General features: G+C 37.8%; 1 protein-coding gene across 8 annotated transcripts in view; it reads left to right on the top strand.

Annotated features, from left to right (window-relative positions):
• ABLIM2 (actin binding LIM protein family member 2) overlaps window positions 1-23,825 on the top strand; it is a 147,214-nt gene that overhangs the window by 44,648 nt on the left and 78,741 nt on the right. For all 8 annotated transcript variants that reach the window (XM_082759286.1, XM_082759283.1, XM_082759280.1 and 5 more), the window contains exons 3-5: window positions 7,314-7,497; window positions 17,884-17,999; window positions 22,346-22,472. In XM_082759286.1, coding sequence (XP_082615412.1) covers window positions 7,314-7,497; window positions 17,884-17,999; window positions 22,346-22,472 — 427 coding nt within the window. The remainder of the gene's footprint in view (window positions 1-7,313; window positions 7,498-17,883; window positions 18,000-22,345; window positions 22,473-23,825) is intronic.

Raw genomic sequence — 23,825 nt, 5'->3', positions numbered from 1 at the left:
CTATTCACTTTAATTAAGGCAACTGAGTCTTTAATATTTCATCAGTCTGGTAAGATCACTCAGAATCTCTAGTTTTCCTGCACTAAAGTATGTACAATAGCCAGTCTAGCTTGAGAGCTAGACTGTTATCAGTGCTACATGTGTAAGGTGAAATGTTGTAAGATGGATAAGGTATATTCCCACAGTTCTCTGTGTCTTATCTGCTCCAGAAAGCTGTTCTGGTTACACCCTGCTAGAGCTGCCTGCTTGTGTGTTCCTGTTTGGAAGCTGAGGAAGGGTCTAGCACACCTTTTCTGATGCTGCATGCTCCTTCTTTTGTTTGCAACAGGCTGTAAGAAAATGAGATGAGATTACAGGTATTGCAGATATTATGACGCAGAAGACTTCTCCAAAACTTCTGTGAGAAGTTTACCAGGACTCATCAGCACCAAAACACAGAGCAGAAAGAGCAGTATGGACAGTTATCTTCTGGTAACTGGTTTAGACCACTTCAAACTGACTTGCAATTAATTTGAAGTTAAGTTAAAATTGTAGCAGTGGAAGCTTGCCAGGTGATTGTTGTTGTTTCTCACAGGCATAGTGGCCATGAGAAATGCTCCAGAAATAATAATGGGCTTTTGGAGGATGAGGTCCCAGACTACATCAGTGATATATTTCTGCCAGAAGAGAACTATGTTAGCAGTATACTTAGCATTTTATTCTTGAGATCTTAGTTGGCCAACAGGATCCACCTCAGAGATGGAAGGAAATGCTAGAAACGGACTAAAACTACAGTGCTGAGGAAGAAAATTTCCATTTAGCTGTTGGGAAAGCAGATATTTTTTTCTTTGTTTAGCCTGTAACATTATGGTTGTGTTTTTCTTCTTTTTATTTTCAGGGACTATGCATCTCTCTCCTATCTTGTTTTCATGCCTAGTTGCTTGCATCAGGGAACAAATGGGAGAGGGAACAATTTAAAAAAAAAAAAAAAAAAAAAAAAACACCAACAAAAAAACTTCATACATGCATTTTCAGGTTGATAAGCAAAATGCTTGCTTGTTTGGCAGGCTGAAAGCAAAACAGCACTGCCTGGATGACAAGAGGACCAGCGCATTTTACTGTTACAGCCTGCTGTAGCACAGCAACTGCAGCATCCTCTGAGCCTCTCATGACACAGCTGATTTTCAGGCCCTGCACACAGCCGAAAAATTAATCTTCTTTCACTAGTCTCATTTGAAAGCAAGGAAAATAGAGGACTGTTCTATATTCGTACAGTGCAAATGGAATACTGATGGAATAACAGGGCTAGCAGTGTGCTTAAAGTCCCCTAATTAATTGCTATTATTTATCTTTATAGGCTGTAGGCCTTATGTGATGAACCACCCTTAAAATTTATGGAGTTAGACTGTGAAATCACATGGCATAAATGACGGTACTCCAGGTGCTGTTACAGAGACCAGGCTGGGGAAAAAAATCACCTTTTTCTAGTAAGTAGAGGAACCCCTCATATCCATAGGAGGTATTTTGGTGTCAGGTAACTGGAAATCATCTCCATGAGTGGAAATACCAAGCTGTGGGAGAAACCATCCTGAGGTACCCTGTTCAGAAACAGTGCAGCTACCTTCCTCTCGAGTCCCCCACCATGCTGGTACTGGTTTGCTGCCATATACCATAGGAGGACACAAACACTTGTCTATTCACTGCTTGAAAATCGCTCCTAAAGCCATTCAGTGTGGGGCATTGCCGGCTGTGCAGGGTGGTGCCAAGACAAGCAGCTTAGTTTCTCAGTGTCACTGTCTCTTTATTATCACAAGTGCTATATTTGCAATGTTTTCCTTGTTTCAGTAAGAAGAACTTCAGTAGTAGTGGGAAGCTGTTTCTAGGTTTTAAATAACCCTACCTCCAGATATTCATTTCGGGTGACAAGTGTTGGGTAGGAGTGGATCTGTGACATAACGCTGATTTCCTATCCTAAAAGAGTGAGGTCTGGTGAATGCCTTCAGACGTGCTCCCCAGGCATTCTTCAGGTTTCCTTTCCCTGATTTCTTGTTTCTGCAGGTGTGCAGGACCATCTCAGCTGGGCAGTGTGTCTCTGCCCACATCTTCAGTAGGAAAGGGGGCAGCATCTCACCTAAGGTAGAGACTGTGGGTCTGTTTTTCAGATCTCCTCCTCTCAGCTGTAAACTGGGACTTCTTTTAATATTCAAGCCAGCATTTAACCGGATTCCTAGTATTGTCCTCTGCTCAGCTAGGTATCAAGTTAAAACATATCAAATGGTTCAAAGAGTGCAGGCTCGATGTGAGGGCTCATGGCTTGGGCTATACGTGGCACAGCATAGTGGGTGGGGGAGCAATGTGCCAGGAGCAGAGGAGGGTTGTGGAACTTCACCCACGCTGCTGGATCAGGGGGTGAGCAGGAGGGCATAACCACGGTGACTCTGTCCTGTGCCCCAAAGTCACTCATGAGCTACATTTTTCCCCATTCATGAATAAATCTTGATTTTGCAGAGAGACCTCTGTCCACTGTCACATAAGTGGTGTCTGTTATGGACACATGCTAAAATAAGATACTAAGGAAAGATACAAAGGAAGGGCCAAAAGCTCATTCTGCTTAGTTTTCTGTGTAAAAAAATAAATAAATAAAAATAATATATATATATATATTAATAGACTTTCTTGCATAGCTGTTTTGCTTATAGCTAATCAGTTTAGAGGGAACTCCTAGAAGTACTGATGACCATTGTCAAGAATTGAGATTAGGGGGACAAATGTGGCATCAATAAATATCTATTAAAAATTACTTTAAATTTCTTAGAATGATAAGACACTGAAAAAAAAATATTAAAAGTGATGTTATTGGTACAGAAAGAAAACTGCTGTGTGATGGCTAAGCCTGTTTTAAAACTTTTCCTCCCAGCTTTTTTTCTGTGATTTAGTATCTTACAACGTACCTGATGTTTTTGCCTGAAAAGCCTTTTTTCATCTAAAAGCAAAAAAAAAAAAAAATCTTTAGTATGGCACCTGTAAGATTGCTTCAGACGGAATCTTCACAAACTGTGTTTTTACTGACATAAAAACAGCTGAGTTTATAAAACAAAGATTCAAGGAAGTTATAATACTCTTCCATAAAAATGTTAGTGTAATAAACCGAATCATTAGTTGCACTGATGTGCACTGATGAGGTAATAGTCTTGCTGAGTGGAAGAGGTTATCAAATCTCCAAAGAAAAATACGTATCTTGGCCAGTAGCGGCAATTCAATTTGTTACAGATCTAATTGGTTCCAAATAAATTTTTGCTATAACTTATTTATGTCAGTGTATTTCTACTACTGTATTACACAGAAACTAGTATTATCACTTCCTATGCACTTTCCATTGTAAGCATAGCATTCAAGAACTTGACATTTTGTCATTATTGGGGAACAGTTGAATAAAGCTGTTCAGGTTTTTCTTATATTATAACATTCATTAAGTGCTGATTTATGGAGGGTGACAGATGCATCTGCTTAATTAAGAAAAAGCATTAAATGAAAGGAATGTATTTTAAAATGTTGATATGTGTATTCCATGAACACACATATATATATATATTATTGGATATAATATATAATAAGGTACACAATCCCCAAGATATTTAATATATATAGATTTATAAATATATGTATTTATAATTACCTCCTAATTCATCTCACACTTCATGCTTTTTATTATTCTGTGATATTTCTTACCCTTAAAAATAGTCTCTTTAAGCTAACATTTCAATCAATCACACCTCATAATCCCTTTTTAATATTGCTCAGACTTAATACCAAAGCTGTAGAGATCTGAGGCCTTTTTTCCTTTTTTTTTTCCTTTTTTTTTTTCTTCCATACTTACTGGTTTGCTGTTCCAAAACCACTTTCCTGTGATGGTTAGAAACACTTCTATTAATTTCCTCCCTTGTTCTTGTGGCAACATTCTCACTGGGTGTAAATACCTCTTAATCTTTTCTTTAAACTCAATCTGTTTCAACCTTGGTTTTATGTTTAGATATTAGTTTTTTTCTAGGGTTTTGCTAGATTTTGTTTTGGTAGGCTAAACAAGCTAAGTTCTGCCTTTCTATTAAAATAGGCTTTCTTTTTTTCATGTCATCCTGATAGCCATCCTTACACCTGCTCTGGTGTGAATCAGTCTTTTGTGAAAATAACAACAATTTATACCCTATGTGCTAGATGAGGTCTCACAAGGTATAGTGCCTCCAATACTCACTAGCTCTGTGGGACCTACTTGGCACAGTGCATCTAAAGCATTAATGACTTGTAGTTCTCTGATTGCCAGTATTTGCAAGTTTTTTCTTTCCTTCTGGCACTCAGAAAGGATTTTTGTTGTTTATGTTTGCACGGAAGACATTTCACTTTGTGTCCTGAAAATAAATCCCTGCTCCACATCTCAAGACATCCAGCCCCCCTTACTATCATGATCCTCTCCTTTGCATTAGTGCAAAGGGATGTGGAGTAATACCCAACATGCCAAGGTAATTTTAACCTCTGTGGCAGTGATAGGAAAGGCAAATAGTTTCAGGGTGAGACAGAGTCCCATCTAATGATAGTGGCAGGGCTGTCATGACAGAGCCTGTTGTGACCCATGTTAGCAAGGCAAACGTTGGTTTGTTTGTGTTTTCTGCACAAACAAGTGAGTAGCAGGTGAGTAATGGTAAGAGTGCAAGACAGAGTAGTGACAGATGATTTATGAGTACATCACAATCTCCTCATCATCTCCTTTTTTTGGATGCCAAGCTCCAAGTTGCTTTTAGATGGTGCAGGCAAAAATGTATAAGTCAGTTCCTGTCCTGCATCTCCTGCCAAGCTTGGTCTGTGAGTGGCTGCAGTAGAGGCCTGAGGGGTGCTGCTCACCTGGTGAGGGTGAAGGTGCAATGGGCAGTTAAAGCTGTGTGGAGCGTTACAAACATCCACCTCATTCTCCAGACAGCTGCTTCTTCATTGTGCATTTTGTCTGATTTTGTATAAAATCTGTCTTTACTTTTTGCCAAAGCATCTCTGTTTATGCTGAAATCTTGTCTTCATAGTTCAGATGGCTATAGTAACTAGTAATCTTATGATATAATCTTGCCCAAAACAGTTCTTGGTGGCTTTTTCCAGTTGCACTGTAGAAAGATATGCCACCGCTGGCATAAAGAAGTACTCAATAGGGAAGCAACCTCTCCCTGCTCCTTTCAAAAACATAATTATGTCCTTTAATTTTCTTTATTTATGACCCACTCAGCAAGCTTAATCACTATATAATACAATTTAGAGCTATCACATCATTAATATCATTTCAGCGTGCTGCTCATCCTCATCTTAAATCCATAGCTGATTTGTGTTTTTGTCACACCAGTACATACCTGGGCAAAATACATCAACAAAGAAACCCGTAACACTTAGCAAGTCTTGTGAAGAGTTTGTACAAAAAGTGTGTCATTACTAAAAATTAGACCAAAGGCTAATGGTGAGGAAGAAAAATGTTAATGCATATATCTTAAGCCTGTGAAGTAAGGCACACGAACAATGTACTACTGCAATATGAATCATCTAACCTATTGTTGTTGTTGTTATATAATACAATATAACTGGAATTATTTTGGTCTATAAGCCAAAGAAAGGTTAATTAAGAAGATTAATTAACCCAGGTTCTTTGGTTCTTCTTCATATACTAATACGTTTTCAGCATGATTGTTGTTTTCTGTCATGTAGCGGTTAGGGACATCTCCAGGGAGGAAGAATGAAATTTAGATGCCCACTCAGACTTTAAAGAGGGCCTTGAGTCCAGGCCTCTCGTGGCACAGTCTCTAGCTATTAAGCAAGATGATAAAAAAATATATAATTAATTAAATAAATAAATAAAACATGACTGGATATGGTTTTGAATGAAAACAACAGGATCCTATGCTTTCTAGGATTTTCTGTGTTGTGGGTATGTTACTCGGTTACTCTGTGCCTCAAGCATGCTTACTGGACTCGTTTCTCACTGTTTACATACAAAACATCTGATTCTGGCCATGATGCAATCAGGTCTTGGTGTGAAAAGGGAGCTTTACTTTTAAATAACATTGTCTGTGGACTCTGGTACCTAAGCAGGAATCTTACTCGGGAACATTTTTGACATTTAAGTACTCCCGCAGTTTTGGGACAGAGACACAGAAAATCTTTGCGGCATGTAGTACATGGAACCCAAATGTGATAAGCAACATTTCCACTCATCTGCATGCTGCATCCATGTAGTGACACTGTCACAGTCTGCTCTGCTACACATCTCAGACTCATTTGACTGTAAGCACAGTTTGCTGCTGGAAGCACTTCCCAACATGCACATCCCCAGGAGCAGAAGACCGTATTAACATGTTTTATGCTGTGACTTAGAATAAGAGAAGTGCAGTGCAGAATCACCGTTTTCAATTTCAGTTGTTGTAAATCAGTTTGATAGGTTTTCAAGGATCTGGGTCAGTATGGATGAAGATCATCTCCTGCATCTCTGTCTACCTCTGTGTGACTTCAGCCACACAGAAGAGAGAGAGAGCGTCTGTTGTCTCTCTCTTTTCCTATTTTATAATCTCAAAATGCCAGCCTAGCACAAGGCCTGGTGCAATATAGAAAGCCTCTTGAAAACTCTCACAAATATTTGGTTAATGCACTTTAACCCTTTCCTCCAGCTTCAGCTTTAAAACTATAGATCAACAGATAGGATTAAAAACTCTACTTTTGCCAGGAGCAGATGGTTCTGGAGATCTCTTCTACTCATGCTTGGTGTGTGACATTTATCAGGTAAACCTAAGATCTATTTTAAAAGATTTTGTAAACTGTAACAGAATTTTACAGAAGTTGCCATGCACACCAAACCCCGAGTTTAGGGGGAGAAGTATTTTATCCACTTTTGTGTACAGGAAGAATATCAAGCGATTGTAGAGTAAAATCAGAGACATTTAATTGTGACATAGGTGCTTTGGATTATGAAGGTTTACATCCTTTATGCATTTCCTTTAACCCATTAAATATAATTGTGAGTATTGTTTATGCCAGCCCTGTACCTGACTATTAAAGACTTAACTCTGTACTAGCGGCATCTGCACTGATGTTAGTATTTTTACAAGGAATAAATCTGAACTATTGGTGTACAAAATGCATCACTGATGTAATTTACTACAAAAGCAGTGCTTTTCAGATGCCAAACTGTTCTGTGACCATAAGCCCATGTATTGAACTGCTGAAATACTCCACGAGGAACCCTACTAATCATCTTAAAAAGAGAGCTTTCCTTTTTCAGCCTTCTGAGTCTATCTTTTTTTTTCTTCCTGCAGCTTGTGGATGTGACCTGGCTCAAGGAGGATTTTTTGTGAGACAGGGAGACTACATCTGTACTTTGGACTACCAGAGACTCTATGGTACACGGTGCTTCAGTTGCGATGAGTTCATTGAGGGAGAAGTGGTCTCAGCACTGGGCAAAACGTATCACCCAGACTGTTTTGTGTGTGCTGTGTGCAGGTATGTGTTCTCTCAAGTTGTATTTCATTTAAAAAATAGATTTTGAAGGACCAATGCCAGGCATTCAAACTTGTAACATGTATGTGTATATATATATATAGATAGATAGATATAGATATATAAAATCTGTTTTCTATTATCTACTCCTTAAAAATAGCAGATTTTGAGTACATCAAAAAAGTACATCCAAATTGTGAGTACATCATTTGTTTTTTAATGCTTTCTCTATTTTATGGTGTTTTATATATGAGGCTTTCAAGGTACTTCAGAAACTGCCACTGCATCTACAGTCAATCATTTTCCCCCAAATATTGTCTTATTTCTCTGGTGTCTTTTGTATTCTGTTGACTGAAGTTACACAGGATTCAGAAACCATTGACTGAGTCTGAGGCAAGCCAAATGTATACAGTACGAATAGACTTAAATTGAAATATCACAGTGCTGCTTCCCAGAAACTACAGTAGTCATTTAAAATAGGACAGAAAGGTCCCAGTCTCACAGACACTGAGGTATGTGTTGGATTTCACCAAGATTCTCCCACAGGAGCATAGGTGACAAGTGACACAGCATACAGGTTGTCCCCTCCCTGAGCAGCCTGGTGGAGTTCACTGGGATAATTTCCTGTGCATGCACATGTCATGTTGTGACCCAGTGTTGGTGGCAATGTTTGCAGCCTCTGCAGTAAAATATTGATATTTATTGGAACCATATCTTAACCCTCGTCTGTGGAAATAACACAAACATCTGTTGAAGACTTCTGGAAGAAACTTTATGTACACTACATCTTTAGGAAACGCACCGTTGTTGCAACAGTTTGAAGTAAATGCAAATGCTCTAATAATTTATCTGTCTAAACTGGAGCCTGTACCAACACAATAAAGCAATTCCGCATTCAAAGAGAAAGCACAGGCTTTGTTGCTGTGAGTAACGGGGCACTGAGGCATCACATTATAGATGCCATGCCACGTCCAGATAATTATGCAGCTCTGACGTCCTGTGCTCATACAGAAACAGGACTTGCTTCAAATTCCAGAACAGCCATGCTTCGTGGCAGGATGTCTGTGTAGCCTGAATATATCAATTGCAGAAATAATTAAATAGCCACATTAAGGGGAAGTCTCCAAGACTGACAGGCCTTTGTTAGATTAAATTATGTCTGTTCAGGTTTTGCCATGATTAACAGGAGATTTTTCCTTTTGTATAGTTTAAACAAACATGAGGAGAGAAGATAACAAATAAGTCTAAATACACGTGTATATTTAATAGGAGGTAGAATGATTTACATGGTTATTTGTGACACTCATGAGTTAAAAGCTGACTGCACGTGCTCTACCCGCAGCTTGTCAGTATTACAGCTCATCTGCAAAGCAGCACAGGTAATTCTTGGTACCTTTATTAGCAGTAGTACCTTCTTGTAAAGTGAGGTACTTCTTCAGCTAAGAGGAGAATAAAAACACATCAATTCTACTTTCCTGCTAAGTGTGGTGACATCCTCAGCTTCCTCATCCTCATCGTCTCATCCTCATAGTCTCATCCTCAGTGATAAGACTAGGGCTTATCACTGGGGCCTAATTTATGTGCCTGTGTGTTACTGTACTTAGAAACTTGTTAAATCACACAGGTTTCAGTCAGGCTGTTGCTAAACTAACCTCTTGCTGTATTTAGTCAGTCCTTCAGCTGATAGTAGGGAGCTTTGTGGTACAATTTGTCTCCTTTCCCTGGAAATTCAGAACAAGCTTCCATATGACTAAATTAGTTAAGTACCTAACATTTCAGGTGAGCTGAATTGAAATACAGAGAAGATACTCACAGGAAAATGCTACAAATATCACAGGTAGTGAAGACATGCCAAACCTAGGTTACAACTTTAAACATAAAGTTGCTGATACAATATTATTTCATATTAAAAAAATAAATTAAAAAAAAAATCAGAGATGTTCCCTAACTTTCATGTATAACTAAATTATTGGATTAAAAGCTGTTGTACTGATAAATTTTCTAATTGCTGCTGTCTAAACCTTCATTAGAAAGACATAGATATGTTTCTGTTGCTTTCCTTAGAAGGACACACAAATTCGTATTGTCTTCATCAGAGCCAACTAACGTCCATCTGACTTGCAGGATTCAATTTGTGCCTCCTAGGGGGGTTGTAACACTGACTTGTGGTGTAGATCAACAGAAGAATACTATCATCCGTTTATATTAAAAACACCAGACCAGGTTCTTAACTGCTTTAAATCAGCCTTGCTTCAATTATGCTAGTCTTTGTAAGCCAAACGTAATTCATGTTTTTTATGGGAAAGAGTGTCTGATCTAAACATCATCAGCATTTATTTTATTGAGTGGTATCCTCAGCAAAATTCAGGTGGGTAGACTGTAAATACATGTGGTTTAAGCTCACATAGAGTTAGGTTATGTTTTGTGTGTTTGTGTTTTTCATTAAATAAATAAAAATAAATCATTAAATTAAAAAAAAAAAAAGGGTGGGAAGCCCCAGAGACATTTGATTAGGGGTACAAAATTGCAAAGCACATTTCCTTGGCCTTTTCTTTAGAGGAAAGGGTCTGGAGTACCATTTGTGTCCTTATTTATTACAGATGGGCAGAAACGTTAAATAATGGACCAAAAGCACACCATCTTAGGCAGCTGGCTGATCACACAAATTGTGTCCGACATTGCCTATTGCAGCTGGACTTTAATGTGGGCTCTTTCTTAGAAGTCTGACTTCTAGAACAGTGGTGGCTGCCCTTCCTGCTCTAATGGAAACCAAGCATGGCTCTTACCAACTTCAGCTGCAAAAGAAATCGTTGACAGCAGAAGGCACTTGGTGCTTATGAGAAGGGTCTTCAGCATATTGCAGGATTGTTAAGGACTTTAAATGAGCACTTTTGTAACCTACATTTCTGTAGCTGGTAAAGAAACTGTTCCTGCATTGAGTAGTAAACCAGTGACACTAGCAACTCTTTTTTTTTTTTTTTTTTTTTCTTGTTTTCACAGAATCTCTTGATTTGAACAGAAACTGGTAGGAAGTGTGTCTGGCTTCAGATGGTAAAATCAGTGAGAAAATGTAATGTACACACAGCTAGCTGGAGCAGTGGGGAAAATGCAAATAACATAGCTCCAATCAGTTTCTGGAGCTATTGACATTACTACTTTTGAATGCCATGTGACCCAGTGTCACACAAAAGAGCTGTATTCCCTCTTGCCATCTGCACTGTGTTGATAAGCTGCTGCACTGCTCTGTGAAAAAGCTTGTGTCAGAAACCCAAATCTTCCCTGAGGCATCCATTGGGACTTCGATGTTCTTGTTCCCTCAGCTGCCAAAATTTGAAGTGAAAAAATTCATTATCAATGAGAAAAACTGACTGTTAAAAATACAACATAACCTAGTGTCCTATGTGATTTTTTCTCTCTATCTTGCATTGATCCTAAACAAATTCAGGTTTGATTTGCGTGTTTGCTCTGCTGGCATAGTTTGAGGGCTTAGCTCCTTCTCCAAATGCTGAGTGTAACTATTTGCAGCTGTCATGTATTGTGATGATATTGCCTAAAACCAGGAAAGCCTAGAATGACAATGTAGATTGAAAAACATTGCAGATTAACTTCTTACTCTGAACTCCCAGGAAGGGGGTAAGCAGTCCTGTTCATTAACTGGAAGTGGCTGTGTCCTTCTGAGGGCTGCCAGAGACATCTCCTCTGAAAGGTCTCATATCTGTAAAAGCAAAATAAAAAGAGGGAGATAATTAAGGCTATCTCTATCAAGAGGAGCTGAGTTTTATTAAAATTGTTCTCATAATTCTTATATGGTGATCAGACACAAAACTTCATGGCTGAAAGGAGCAGCTTGTGTACAATGTTGTCCTGGTTTCAGTTAGAACAGAATTAATTTTCTTCCTAGTAGCTGGTGGAATGCTGTGTTTTGGCTTAGGATGAGAAGAGTGCTGATAACACCCCGATGTTTTAATTGTTGCAGAGCAGTGCTTATACCAAGCCAAGGACATCTCAGCTTTTTGCTCTGTCCTGCCAACAGGCAGGCTGGGGGTGCAGTAAGAGCTGGGAGGGGACAGACCCAGGACAGGTGACCCAAACTAGCCAAAGGGGTATTCCATACCATCTGACGTCATGCTAAACAATATATAGGGGTGGCTAGCCGGGGGGGGGGGGCCGGACTGCTCGGGGTTAAGCTGGGCATCGGTCAGCGGGTGGTGAGCAATTGCATTGTGCATCACTTGTTTGTACATATTATTATTACTTTCCTATTATCACCATTGTAACATTATTATTATTATTGTTATTATTATTTTGTTATTATTATTTTCCTGTCTTATTAAACTGTCTTTATCTCAACTCACGGGCTTCACTTTCCATTTCTCTCCCCCGTCCCAGAGAGGGAGGGGGGAGGGTGAGCGAACGGCTGCGTGGTGTTTAGCTGCCAGCCGGGTTAAACCACGACAAATGTGGAAGGCCAGGAAATAGTGTTCAAAAGCAATGGGAAATCATTACCTGTGATGATAAAAAAAATACTTTTTAAAATGGAATTTTCATGAGAAATCTTAATGTGATAATAAGTTATATAGATATATTAATCATATGTAAGATATGGTTAAACTATACATAGACACTGTGTTGTATTTCAGTGATACTGACATGCTATGTGTGCATAGGGCATCAGTCTAGGTTTTGGTAATATGGGTTAATATAATTAAATAAGTTTGGGATAGGAGTTATTTATTCACCCAGTTGGATAAGTGTATGTAATTGTCATCCCTAAACTTTCACAATTCTTATAATTAGTTATAAACATTTTTTTGTGTGTGTGTGACATGTAAAAGATGAATAGGGAACAATTTAACACTTAGGTGTGTGATAAATTAGCATGACTGTTTTGGGTTAATGTCCACACAGCATCATGTTTGCTTTACAGAATTTGACTATCCGAGTTCTGTGTTTCATCTGAATTTAGAAAGTTTTCTCTTGAAACAATGTATTGGCAGAAGTAGAATACGTGCCCAGAGGTGAATGATATGGGTAGAGGTAAGAGGTACAGTTATCTACTCTTCAAGGGGCTTGTGCCAAATCTGTTTCTAAAACTTCTCTCAATCCATTTATATTACTGTTATCTTCATGAACATAACTAACTGTAGCCAAGCAGTTGAATATAAAAATTCAGAAAACTGAAAACTTTGTTGAAAAAAAAAAATGTTTATAGTCCTATATAACACTGCTATTTCTAGTAAGAATTTATTGGCTTTTGTATACGTATGACTTAAGAAATTAAGACAATACTGAAAATTAGAAGTTAATTCAGTTCATTCTGGAATGTAGCAATTATGTCACACTTTGAATATGCTAAACCTTGAATATGCTAAACCTTTTTAATTACTCACTTTTTTAATGCTGCTGAAATCTGGAAGAGTTTGTTCCCACTTAAGCACCACTGGGTATTTAATAAAGCATCTCATAAAGCAGACTTCTTCATCTGGATGTTGACACAAAAACTTTGAAATCAGACTGGACTTCTTGGGATTTTGATTGTAAAACAAATGCATTTATCAATATAAGTTGCTTCCTGGACAAAGGACTCTTATTGAACTGCTCTTCAGATTCATGCATGGAGTGTACCTAGGCTCATGGAAGGGACCTGTGGAGGTCCTGTGGTCCAGACCCTGGCTCAAAGCTGGTCCAGATTGGTCAGGGTGCTGAGGCCATTGTCCAGTCACATTTTAAATATGTCCAAAAATTGAGATTCCACAGTCTCTGGGTAGCCTGTTCTAGTGTTTGAACACACTCAGGGTATGATTTTTTTAACCTTATACTGAGTTGGCATTTCCCATGTTCTGGCTTATGTCTGCTGCCTCATGTCCTTCCACTCTGTACCTCTGAGAAGAGTCTGACTCCAGCTTCGTATACACACTATCAGGTAATTTTAGGCAGCAGTAAGATCTCCCCTGAGCATTTTAAGGCTGAACTATTCCATCTATTTCAGCCCCTCCATGTGCATCCTGTACTCCAGCTCTGGGCCTAGCCACCTCCGCTGACCTGCTTCCAGTATATCAATGTCTGTCTTTTCCTGAGGAGACCAAAACTGGGTGCACGATTTCAGATTCAGTCTCTCAGGTGATGAACAGAAGGAAAGATCACTTCCCTCATCCTGCTGACTGCACTAATGCAGCCCAGGATGTGGATGACATTCTTTGCTACAAGGACTTTGCTGCTGACTCATATTCAATACAATGTCCACCAAGACTGACACACCTTTTTATGCAAAATCTTTTTAAGCTGCTTCCCAGCTGATCAACCCTCAGCATGTACTGATGCATAGGATTGTTCTTCCCCAGGTGCAAGCTTAGCTTTTGCCCTTGTTGAACTTCATGAAGACAATAGATGCAAGTAATGTTCACTTTGTCTCACCGACTTTAGCATCCTGGGTCAAATTCATCCGTCTGGAGCAACCTTGAGGAATGTGAATGTACCAGGTACAAATTAGAGCACAATATGATCCTGTAGGTCCTCAGGTTACGTTCTGGCATTACACTGACCCAGTGTAACTGCAGGCTGCTGCTGAAATGCATAGCTTTGCTCTCCCCACGTTCCTGATCATATGCTTCTGTTAATTTTCTTATATCAAATTTAATTGACTGTTCAACCATGCAGTCAGATCAGCAACTTAAAGAACAGAAAGCCATCAGTCTGCTCTGGAAAAAATGAACATCTTCTATTTGGCCCAGAATGTTTGAATGACTTGCCCTCAGCTGCATATGCTGAGTGCATGTACAAGACAAAGGCCAGACCTTTAAGTGTCAGCACACAGTTACCCTGGGTTAGGCTGGTGGTGTTTTGATGTTTTACAATATAATTTTTTTGGTCATCTCCAGTCATCACAAACTTTACAAATATTGTAGGCAGGTGGATAAAACAAAATTCACGGGGACATAAGTCATGAAATATGTAGCTTACAAGACACTTCAGAGAACTGCTTTAAAGATACTTTTAATTCACATCTTAAAAATAGATTAACCAACTGTGAAAATCACACTGAATATTTTTTAAAGGGATGTGTAGCTAATTAAAACCCATACCTAGCAATGTTCAGGGAGTAGCTGGTTGTGACATGTCATTATATTCAAAGGCAGATATGCTGCCCTTAACCTACAATGCTATATATAGTCCTGCTCACAAGTTACAGATCTCAGAAACTGAAACCTTGTTAACTGTCTGTTATCACCTTCTGTTGTGCCTTCACTTGTACTGGCATTGAAATCCTGGAGTGGGGCTGCTTGTGAAATGGAGAGGTCAGATGTTACAAAAATGCTCTCAAGTGTATGGTGTATGAATTTTGGATTCCCAGTGAATGAGATAGTGGAGCAAATGCCACCATTTGATTATGAGTTTAGAAAACTAGACAGTTGCTGGTCAGGCCCTACTGCCCATGCTGAAGCAGCAAGACATAGAAATCTGCCTTTGGGGGGATAACCTCCAAGGAGGATTTCCCAACTTTTATAGAGCAAGTTATCTTACAAACGTGGAAAACTTAATACAGAAGTAAATTTATTGCCCTTTCCCCTCTGAATGAAAGGGCATGGTTACTAAACTTTCAGAAAATAAAGCAAATGGGATAATAAAGCCCCCCACACCTTTCCCCTGAACTAGACTCTGTGGCTTGTTGTGGTACATGTGAGCATTGGCATATTTTGTGGGTGTTATCTATCTGTGGGTGTCTTTGTGCCATAGGAGGTCAGTTATTCTATTAGTCTCTTCTAGCTTTAATTGCATTTGCTTTCAGATTGCCATAGATCACATAGATGAATTAGTTTAAAGTGATTGGTCCCTGCTTCTGCTTTACTTCAGGTTTGGTGCATCTGTTTCAGATGGCTTCTATGTTCAGCTGGATTATTGTCAAGCAAATTAAAAAAAAAAAAAAAAAAAAAAAAACTTTTCCCTCTGAATACATCTCCTAATGTAATAGATACAAGAATGCTTAGTAGTAGCGATACTTCTTCAAAGATGTAAGTTATTCATGGCTTCCATGACATCATTATCCCTAGGATTATAAATACTGCAAAGAGTTTTGTTTTATTGAGACCTCACATGATAGTCCAATTGGCTCGTTAGCTGATTCCCAGCCTTATTCCCATTAAAGAATATGGCAAACCATAATGGATGGTAACATCCTGCCCAGGGAATTCAAACATTCATAAGAACAAAAGGTATTGGGGTAATTGTTTGACAGTGTAGTTGCATGATTGTATCTGTGGAACAAGTTACTTTTTTGTGGGGTTTTAATTTACAGCAGATTACCAGTGGTCCTGGTAAATCTACGTGCATCTGCTAATCAAAGTGAGATTTCTTCCTAAAAACATGTAGGAGGTTTATTACGAGCTCTGATCTCAGTCCTGGAACAGTTGAAGTTCCTTGCCTTGTGCCTTTCAAAGTGAATGAATAGTGCTTGGTTTTAGACTTGGTTTTGTAATATCTTATTAAAATGAACATATGATTAAATGGTGTCTTTCACATTGGCAGTAGAAAGCTAGTAGAGCACTTGAATTATATCACTCCACTGTTGAGACATTTTGGGGTAATCAGGGGTAATTTTTGTTCAAATCACTCTATGTTCATTTGAATAAACTTCTGCTTTGGACCAGATGACCTCCAGAGGTCCATTCCAACCTCAACCGTTCTGTGATGTTCATGAAACTCTTTTATTCTAGATATTAGAAGGCTTTGTGACTTCAAGCAATATAAAAATCCATTGTGAATAATAATATTGACCCATAAAGAACATTTTATATATGTAACACAGGAGCTTGCTGTTGTTGCATTGCTGCAAGATGGGACAGACTTACTGCTCACTGAAGTAGTTTGGCTCCATCACACTCTGCCTGCTATACTGGTGGCAGTGTTTTCTTCTTCTAATCAGTGTATGCAGTAAAATCAATCATAGAAAATATTCTGTTGAACAGGTGGAAATGTAGCACTCCCTTATCTGAACTGGCATGATTTTGGGACTCTATCAGAATCACACATGGACTATTTAGTTGAATAAAAGAGCAAAACAATTTTAAAGGGTATTTCCATAAAATATTATTCCTTAGCTCAATGTAAGTAAGAAAGAAGGAAGCAAATATTTGGAGTATTAAGTCATCAACAGATGACAAGCAAAATCCATTACCAGCTTTCCACAGATATAAAAGTAATTAAACTGCATGTGTCTTCATATTTTTTTTAAGTGTTGCCCATGGTCCAAAATGGATGACATTGCTGAACAGTTATCTAGCTGGTTTTAGATGTATTTTAGTAACCATATTTACAAAGGATAGCATAGCTTTTGTTCTCTTTTGAAGTACTTAATTTTTTCATTTAGATGCAACGCAAATGTAAAATAAGCTACTCTAAGACAGTTTAGAGAGCAAAATAATGTTTGTACATACCAAGAAATATCTGTGTGTCTTGTAGCAAAGACAATCTCTTCTTTAGTATAAATCTGATAGCTTCTGTGGGGGAATGTCATGCAGATTTTTAATTAAATGTTAATGAATTAATCTGGTCAGATACATTTCACAAGGAGGCAGAAGGTCTGCCTTATTTTTATGCCCTACTTAAGCCATATTTTGATAGCTCGCTTGGGATTTAGTTGAGCTTTGAGTAGAGTGAAATGTGCTTCTAAACCCTACCATCCTTTGCTGAATTATACAGTGATTTGTCCATCTGGTCCTCTTATAAAGAGAAAAAAAAACTTTGTGTTTCTGTACATGGACAAGAAAGCTCATGGCAGAAAGCTTGTTGTTTTAAGGACACTGATAAAAAGGAAAGATTTAATTAAGTGTAAGGAAAGCTGTTCTTGGATAGAACAAACAAGTGATGTAGATGCTTCTGTTTTTATAAGAAGGATGTGTTTTCTCCGATGAGAGTCCACTAATATTTGCTTTCTGTATAAATGGATTAAGTGAAGGACTTTTATATGGTCCAAGTTGGGAGGAGAAATGCTGTCATCTTTAAGGAATAAAATCATCACCCTCAGGCATCATTTTCTTAATAACATCTGCATTTTCTGGTACTTGCTCCCTGTAATTCCAATTTTATTTTCATTCCATAGCTGATCCTGTTAATGACCAACCATTGCTGATACTACATTTCTTATATATGCAAGAATTTGGACTTGAGTGCTCGGTGTCTTTTTGTACCTCTTGATATAAGTAGCTGTAACATCAGCATTTGCAAATGTCCCTTTGATACTTTAGCCTACAAGTGTCTGAGAAATGGGGAATGAGATATGGACAAGTAGAGAAAAATCAACTACAGTAATAGGCAGTACCTTTACGGAAAGACATTTCATTTCAATAAAGGTGTGAGAATGTAACCCATATGCTTTTGTTTCCTCTGTTTTAGGCTGCCTTTCCCCGCAGGTGACCGGGTAACTTTTAATGGGAAAGAGTGCATCTGCCAGAAATGTTCCCTGCCCCCTTCCAGCAGCACTGGCTCTTTCCCAGTACAGAACTTGCGAAGTAAGTGGGGAGTTGTGCTGTTTTCTGTTGTTACTTTCTAGCCTGCACATGCTTAAAGAACAAATTTTACACTAAAATCTGTAACTGGATTTTTTACTACTACACTGCATAGAAGCTGTCAACAAATCCAGTGTAGTCGTATGAAGAAATACATGGCAATTTTTTGAGAAAGTCTGATTTTTAAAATGAAACACAAATGGTGCCAATGTAGACTTAATAATACACAGAACCTCTCAGAACATTAGTTTAAAACTGGAGTAAATCAAAATATTTGAAAGAAGGCGTAATATAGATGTTAATATTTTTGAGAGTTTAATCCAACTCCAGCTAAAATAAAATCCAACATGAGATTTAGTCATTTGTATGTTTTCCAGGATTGATTTAGAAATATCAGTGACACGGTTGCATGTCTAAATACTGCACAGAAAGGGTTAAAGTATGCAATGTAATCAAGGGGACTTCTATGAGAAGATACATACACTACAGAGAAGTATGATTGTTTCATAGCACATTTTTTGCAGCTGAACTGAGGTTTCATAGATTAGCATTGCTGCTCTGAATTCTGTCACTGTGCCCATTCGTTCATGAGCAGCTACCACACAAAAAGAGTAATAAAACAGCAACAGCAATTTCATTAAATGATGAATACAGAAATATTTTTAATGACTATCACATCAAGCTGAATTTAGTATGAGGAAAAAACACCTAGATTGCTTATCTTTGTATGTAAAGAATCCAGCTCGCTTCAGGGAGAAATCTCCCCCCCCCCCCTTTTTTTCCCCACCATTTTTTTCCCCACAGCTCTCCCTTTACAGAAATTTTCACCATCTCATTTTTTCTGTTTGTCAGCAAAAGCTGCTGTGTAAATGCGGTGTGAGACTCTATGCTGACTCCTTTCTTGCTACTGCTATTCTCTTTAGAGGAGGCAATACGTGTCTCTTTTAGGTGCTTTTCCTTGCCTCTTATTCTGGAGACAGATCATTCTCAGCCTTGAATCTAATCCATTTTGTCTGGCTGAATGTGCAGACCCATACTATATGGCCTTTAATTACCTGTCTCTTTTTCTTATGGGAAAACTGCCTTTGACTTTAATGGAAATGATTTGCCTGGTTGATTACTGACAGAACAAGTTCATTTGATTATCTATGATACAGAATCCTTTAATGTACTTAAATTCTTTCTTTGTCCACACACACATGTCACAGAGGCTGCTTCCTGTGCTGTATTTCCCCAGTTCACCTAGTTGCCTTCACCATGCCTCCCCAGTGCACAGCTACTACAGCTCCTTGCCTGCAGACCCTTAGCAAACCCCATGCCTCAAAGAGAATGAGTTCTGGAAGCACATCTTTATGGCAAAACAGGACCTTTGAAAACAAAAGTTTGGCTTTTCTCCAAATAAATCCTCAAACACATGCAAGTATTTAAGCCTCAAATACAGGTCTGCCTTAAGTCTCATTATAAAATGAGGAAATCTTTCTACAGGTTTCAGTGGAATTGGGTAAGAGCTGTGGTTCAATAATATCTTTAATATCTGCCACGCTATGTCCATTCTTGTCTTTTTCTTACTCCAGTGCCCCAGTTTCTTGCAGTGCTGCTGCAGGGCAACATCTTCTGATTTCAAGGTAACATGCAGCACCCAGAAGCTGCAAAGATCAAGGGCCTCAGGAAATTGGTTTGCAATGGTGTGGGACATAGAGCTTTGAGGGATTAAGGGGAAACACTGCAGACACAAATGTGTGTAAGTGTGTTTGTGTATAAGTAGCTGGATACATAAGTCTGGCAAATGATGATATGCAGGAAATTAACCAAATAGCTAAAAGAATAAGAATGAACTTGGACAATATTCAGAAAATAATGCAATATGTAAAAGAGAAATATGTAATAACATCTGTTTTTCAATCACTTGCTAACCCTTAGGCTAGAGCCAGCATTTCAGGAATAAACAAGCAGTGACAAAGACAACTCAGTGTCAATGACATCATGGTTGAAGTGCAAAATTGAAAGTCCAGAATGGTTGTCTGGAGCTTCTTTATGTATTACATAACGCAATAAATAGCATTAGTATCTTCCTGTTTTAATAACAGTCTTCTTGGAAAAGAACTTCATGTTTTAAACAAACAATTCATTTTATGAAAGAACAGTAGTGCACAAAAACATGTGTCCTCAAGCAAGCTGAGTAAAGGACTGAGTAATATGTGTTGAACGACTGTTAACACGGTTTTACTCTTGCCTCTGAATCCCTGATATGTGCTATGTATGCTATTTGTTAGTCTATTTATCTCTGAATTGAGCTCAAGAATGCTTTGAGGAGATGTCTTAGGACTTACTGATCTCCCAGCATGACAGCCCCCTCTGACCACATCCTCTGTTTTTGTCTTCCCCATTTAGTTTTGAACTCTTCTATACATTACATTTAGAATAAATGAAGAATGTGAAATACTTGCTTTTTGCCCAAGCCCCCAGAATTTCTTATGATTATATACATGCCTACCTACCTCTGTTATTGAGTTTATAAAACACTATCTGTGAAAACCCCTTGTGGCAGTGATGATGCTGAAAGAGTACTTGGAGAAGAATATCAATAGGTAGCAACAAATTGGTGTGTTCTGCAGAGTTATTGGTTGAGATTAGGTGAGTCACCAAAGGATGCTACACCCAAGACAGGAAGACAAGGGCATCACATCAATAGGCAGTGTTGGCATAGCAACCACAATATTTGTTTTTACTTATCTGGAACTTAACAGAGAAAACAGCACCCCCAGAATGCTGCATTTCTGCACACCCAAGCTTAAGCAATATGAAAGGCAAATGACATCTCAACACGCTGTTGTATTAAGTTTGCAAAATAAACTTTCAACTAGAGAGATTAAATAAGATTACCAGATAAACCCCTGGTGCATGGGAGATCACAAACAAATTTCTGATTGCAGTTTAAATATAGATACTGAAGTTTTTATTGTCTTGTGGGACTAAATGTAGGCACACACCCAAATGTTCTCTCTTATTAGCAAAAATTCAAATGTTCTGATCTGTTCTGCACACACTTTTATGCTGGTCTTGTTTCCACATATTGGTGCTCTACAGAGTGATATTAAAGAGACATGATATAACTCCCGTAAACCATTCCAAATCCACTAAAGGAAAATAAGAACTATCCTTTATTGTTTTGTGCTCAGAAATTAAACATTTACAACTGCACTAACAGAGTGTCTCATTAGGGTCATGTAATCAACTAAATAGAATCTTAAATCACAAAGTTTTTAAGAGGACTGTTTAAATCTTTTAATGAGATCCTATGTTTGGAGCACTTTCTTAATAACTAGATAAATCTTTGGTGGTGGTGGTGGTTTTTTTTAATGCTTTTGTGTATCTTTCTCTTCCATGTAAGATGGTTTCTTTTTTCTCCTCTGGCATCTTTAACTGACTCTTTAATGTGTCATTCAGGTTTTGTCTTTTCTTTAGCAAACTGTTGGTATATATGAAGAATTCCTCCAAAACTATATATATATTTTCAGATTAGATCATACAAATCAGAAAGATTACTCTGTTGTTGATACTAGAATCAGTATCAATCAAAAGCATCCATCTTTTTTTTTTATTAAAAACAAATGAATACATAAATAAATACAAAAGTCTTATCTTCAATTACTGTTCCTGAGCAGTAAAGCACTACTTCACATGCAGCCTGTTTAAGCGATTTAGCTTAGGCTATATTATCCAGTTACAGCATGGTTTGCTTTTAATTTTTCTTAGAACTTTTTGGAGCTTTATATAAGTGAGTTTCTATAAATAATGTCTTTACAGCCAGCCATCTCTTTCACATGTTGCATATCCAATGTCACTATGATTCAGGAATTTCTAACGCCTCTTACGTTTTGCTATACTTTTCGTGGTTGCAGAAATTGCACATCAGAATTTCAGCTTACTTTTTTTCCAAAGTTGCAAAAAGTAGTTTGAAACATTAGCCAACTGTCAGACCTGGAATAAAGTCTTTTAAAAAGAATCAGTTATTTGTTTTAGTCTTGTAACTTTTAGGTCTTTATTTATTTATTTAGGACTGATTTTCTATACTTTCAATCAGCAACATTTCCTTTTTACGTATTTTTTTAAACAGATTGTAAAGAAATTGCAATAAAACCAAAGTTATTAGGAAACCTAAGTTAGTAGGGTTGTTTGTTGAATGATTTGTTGTCATCTAGGATATTACAACAGGACCACAGTAGTAAGCTTTAGAGAATGCACAAGCTGTTACTAGGACAGCAGTGGATTCATGTACTGCAGTGATGTGTATCGATCTTGAGCATGTAAAGCATGTGATGCACTCATATTGGATTTTTCTCTTGCAGATTGTGGAGGCTGTGGTTCAGAAATAAAAAATGGGCAGTCATTGGTTGCCTTGGACAAACACTGGCATTTGGGCTGTTTTAAGTGCAATACATGTGGCAAGCTACTGAATGCAGAGTACATCAGCAAGTAAGTTGAGTGGGGGAGCTCAAAGCATTTTCCTTTGTTTTCAGCAGTACAATGATAGCAAATGATTAATTCAGTGTTGCATATCCTTTACTTTGTGTTTATCAATGGTTTTAGAGGTATTAAAGATTCACAATCTAAAGAAAAACAAGTAGAAGTAGAATTTTTCCATTCACCTAGTATTGGTAAAAAAAAAGCAATTATACTAAAACCAATTATACTAAAGGTGGAGTATGCTTCAAAGCTGTGCAGATATGCCCTTAATCTTCTGTTTGCTTTTGCTCTATGCAGTGCTGTAATGTGAATAATGTTTCCATGTGTTTCACATAAGCAAAAAAATTCTCTAAATGTTCATTAAAGAGGCATGTATCAGACTTTTTTGCACTACTCCAGACCCTCATGCCATCAGACTTGGACTGAATTTGATGACAGCAGTGAGAGTCAGCACAAAACACAGACACAGACAAAGTCTCATGTCAGCACTCGTATCAGTCTGATGAGATACAGGGCTTTCACTGGCCAACGCAACTGGGATTAATTTCTCCTTTAGAGAAGTGTGTTGATATGATGAAATTTTCCTAAACAGCTAACAACCACCAGCACCCAGAGATTCATAGGTAATGGGATTTCACAGCCAATGTCCCACTGGCTTTCAACAATTTTCTGGGTTTAGATTAATACAAGTTAATTTTGGAGCATGAACCAGAGACCAAGAAAACAATATTTTAAAAAAGGGTGTTCCTAAACATGGTTTTGCATTATCTCAAATCCTACATTATTCTGCTGTATTTTGGTACATTTTGTTTGGTTTTGATTTTTTTTTTCTATTTGTTAAGAAAAAAAATGTTTTAAATATATAGCTACTGTGAAATCCTCTCTTTAAAAAAAAAGCTAAATTCAAAACAAAACTGAATAGAAAAAAACATCCTTTCTTCAACTGATTCAGTTAATTATTTTGATAACTTATAGGTTAGTCCATTCCAGTTGATATGCTATAAAATTAATACTTATTTTTCTCCAGGAAAAAGTCCAATAAAACTGTGCCTCTGCTAATAAATCCACCTGATCATTGCCTCTTTTAGCATATTATGCAGCAATGCACCAAACAGATTTAACTATGGTTAATTTGCACTTCACACAAGAGAACAGTCTCCAGTTTCTTCTAAAGCAATTATTTTTCATTCCACTGTTTAGTGATCTAAATGCAAAATTTTGAAAAACTGTGATATAAATGCAGAATTAACAGATGGGTTAATTTCAGTGAAGTAGACCAAGTTCCTTGATTCCAACTTCTTAGGAAAAAACAGCTAAGACTCCCATTTGTATTATTCATACTTTTAAATTGTAATTGTTAAC

Source organism: Aythya marila, assembly GCF_965140915.1.
Source record: "Aythya marila genome assembly, chromosome: 4".
Taxonomy (NCBI): domain Eukaryota; kingdom Metazoa; phylum Chordata; class Aves; order Anseriformes; family Anatidae; genus Aythya; species Aythya marila.
The sequence above is the reverse complement of the archived record's forward strand: the minus strand, read 5'-3'. Positions and strand labels throughout refer to the sequence as shown.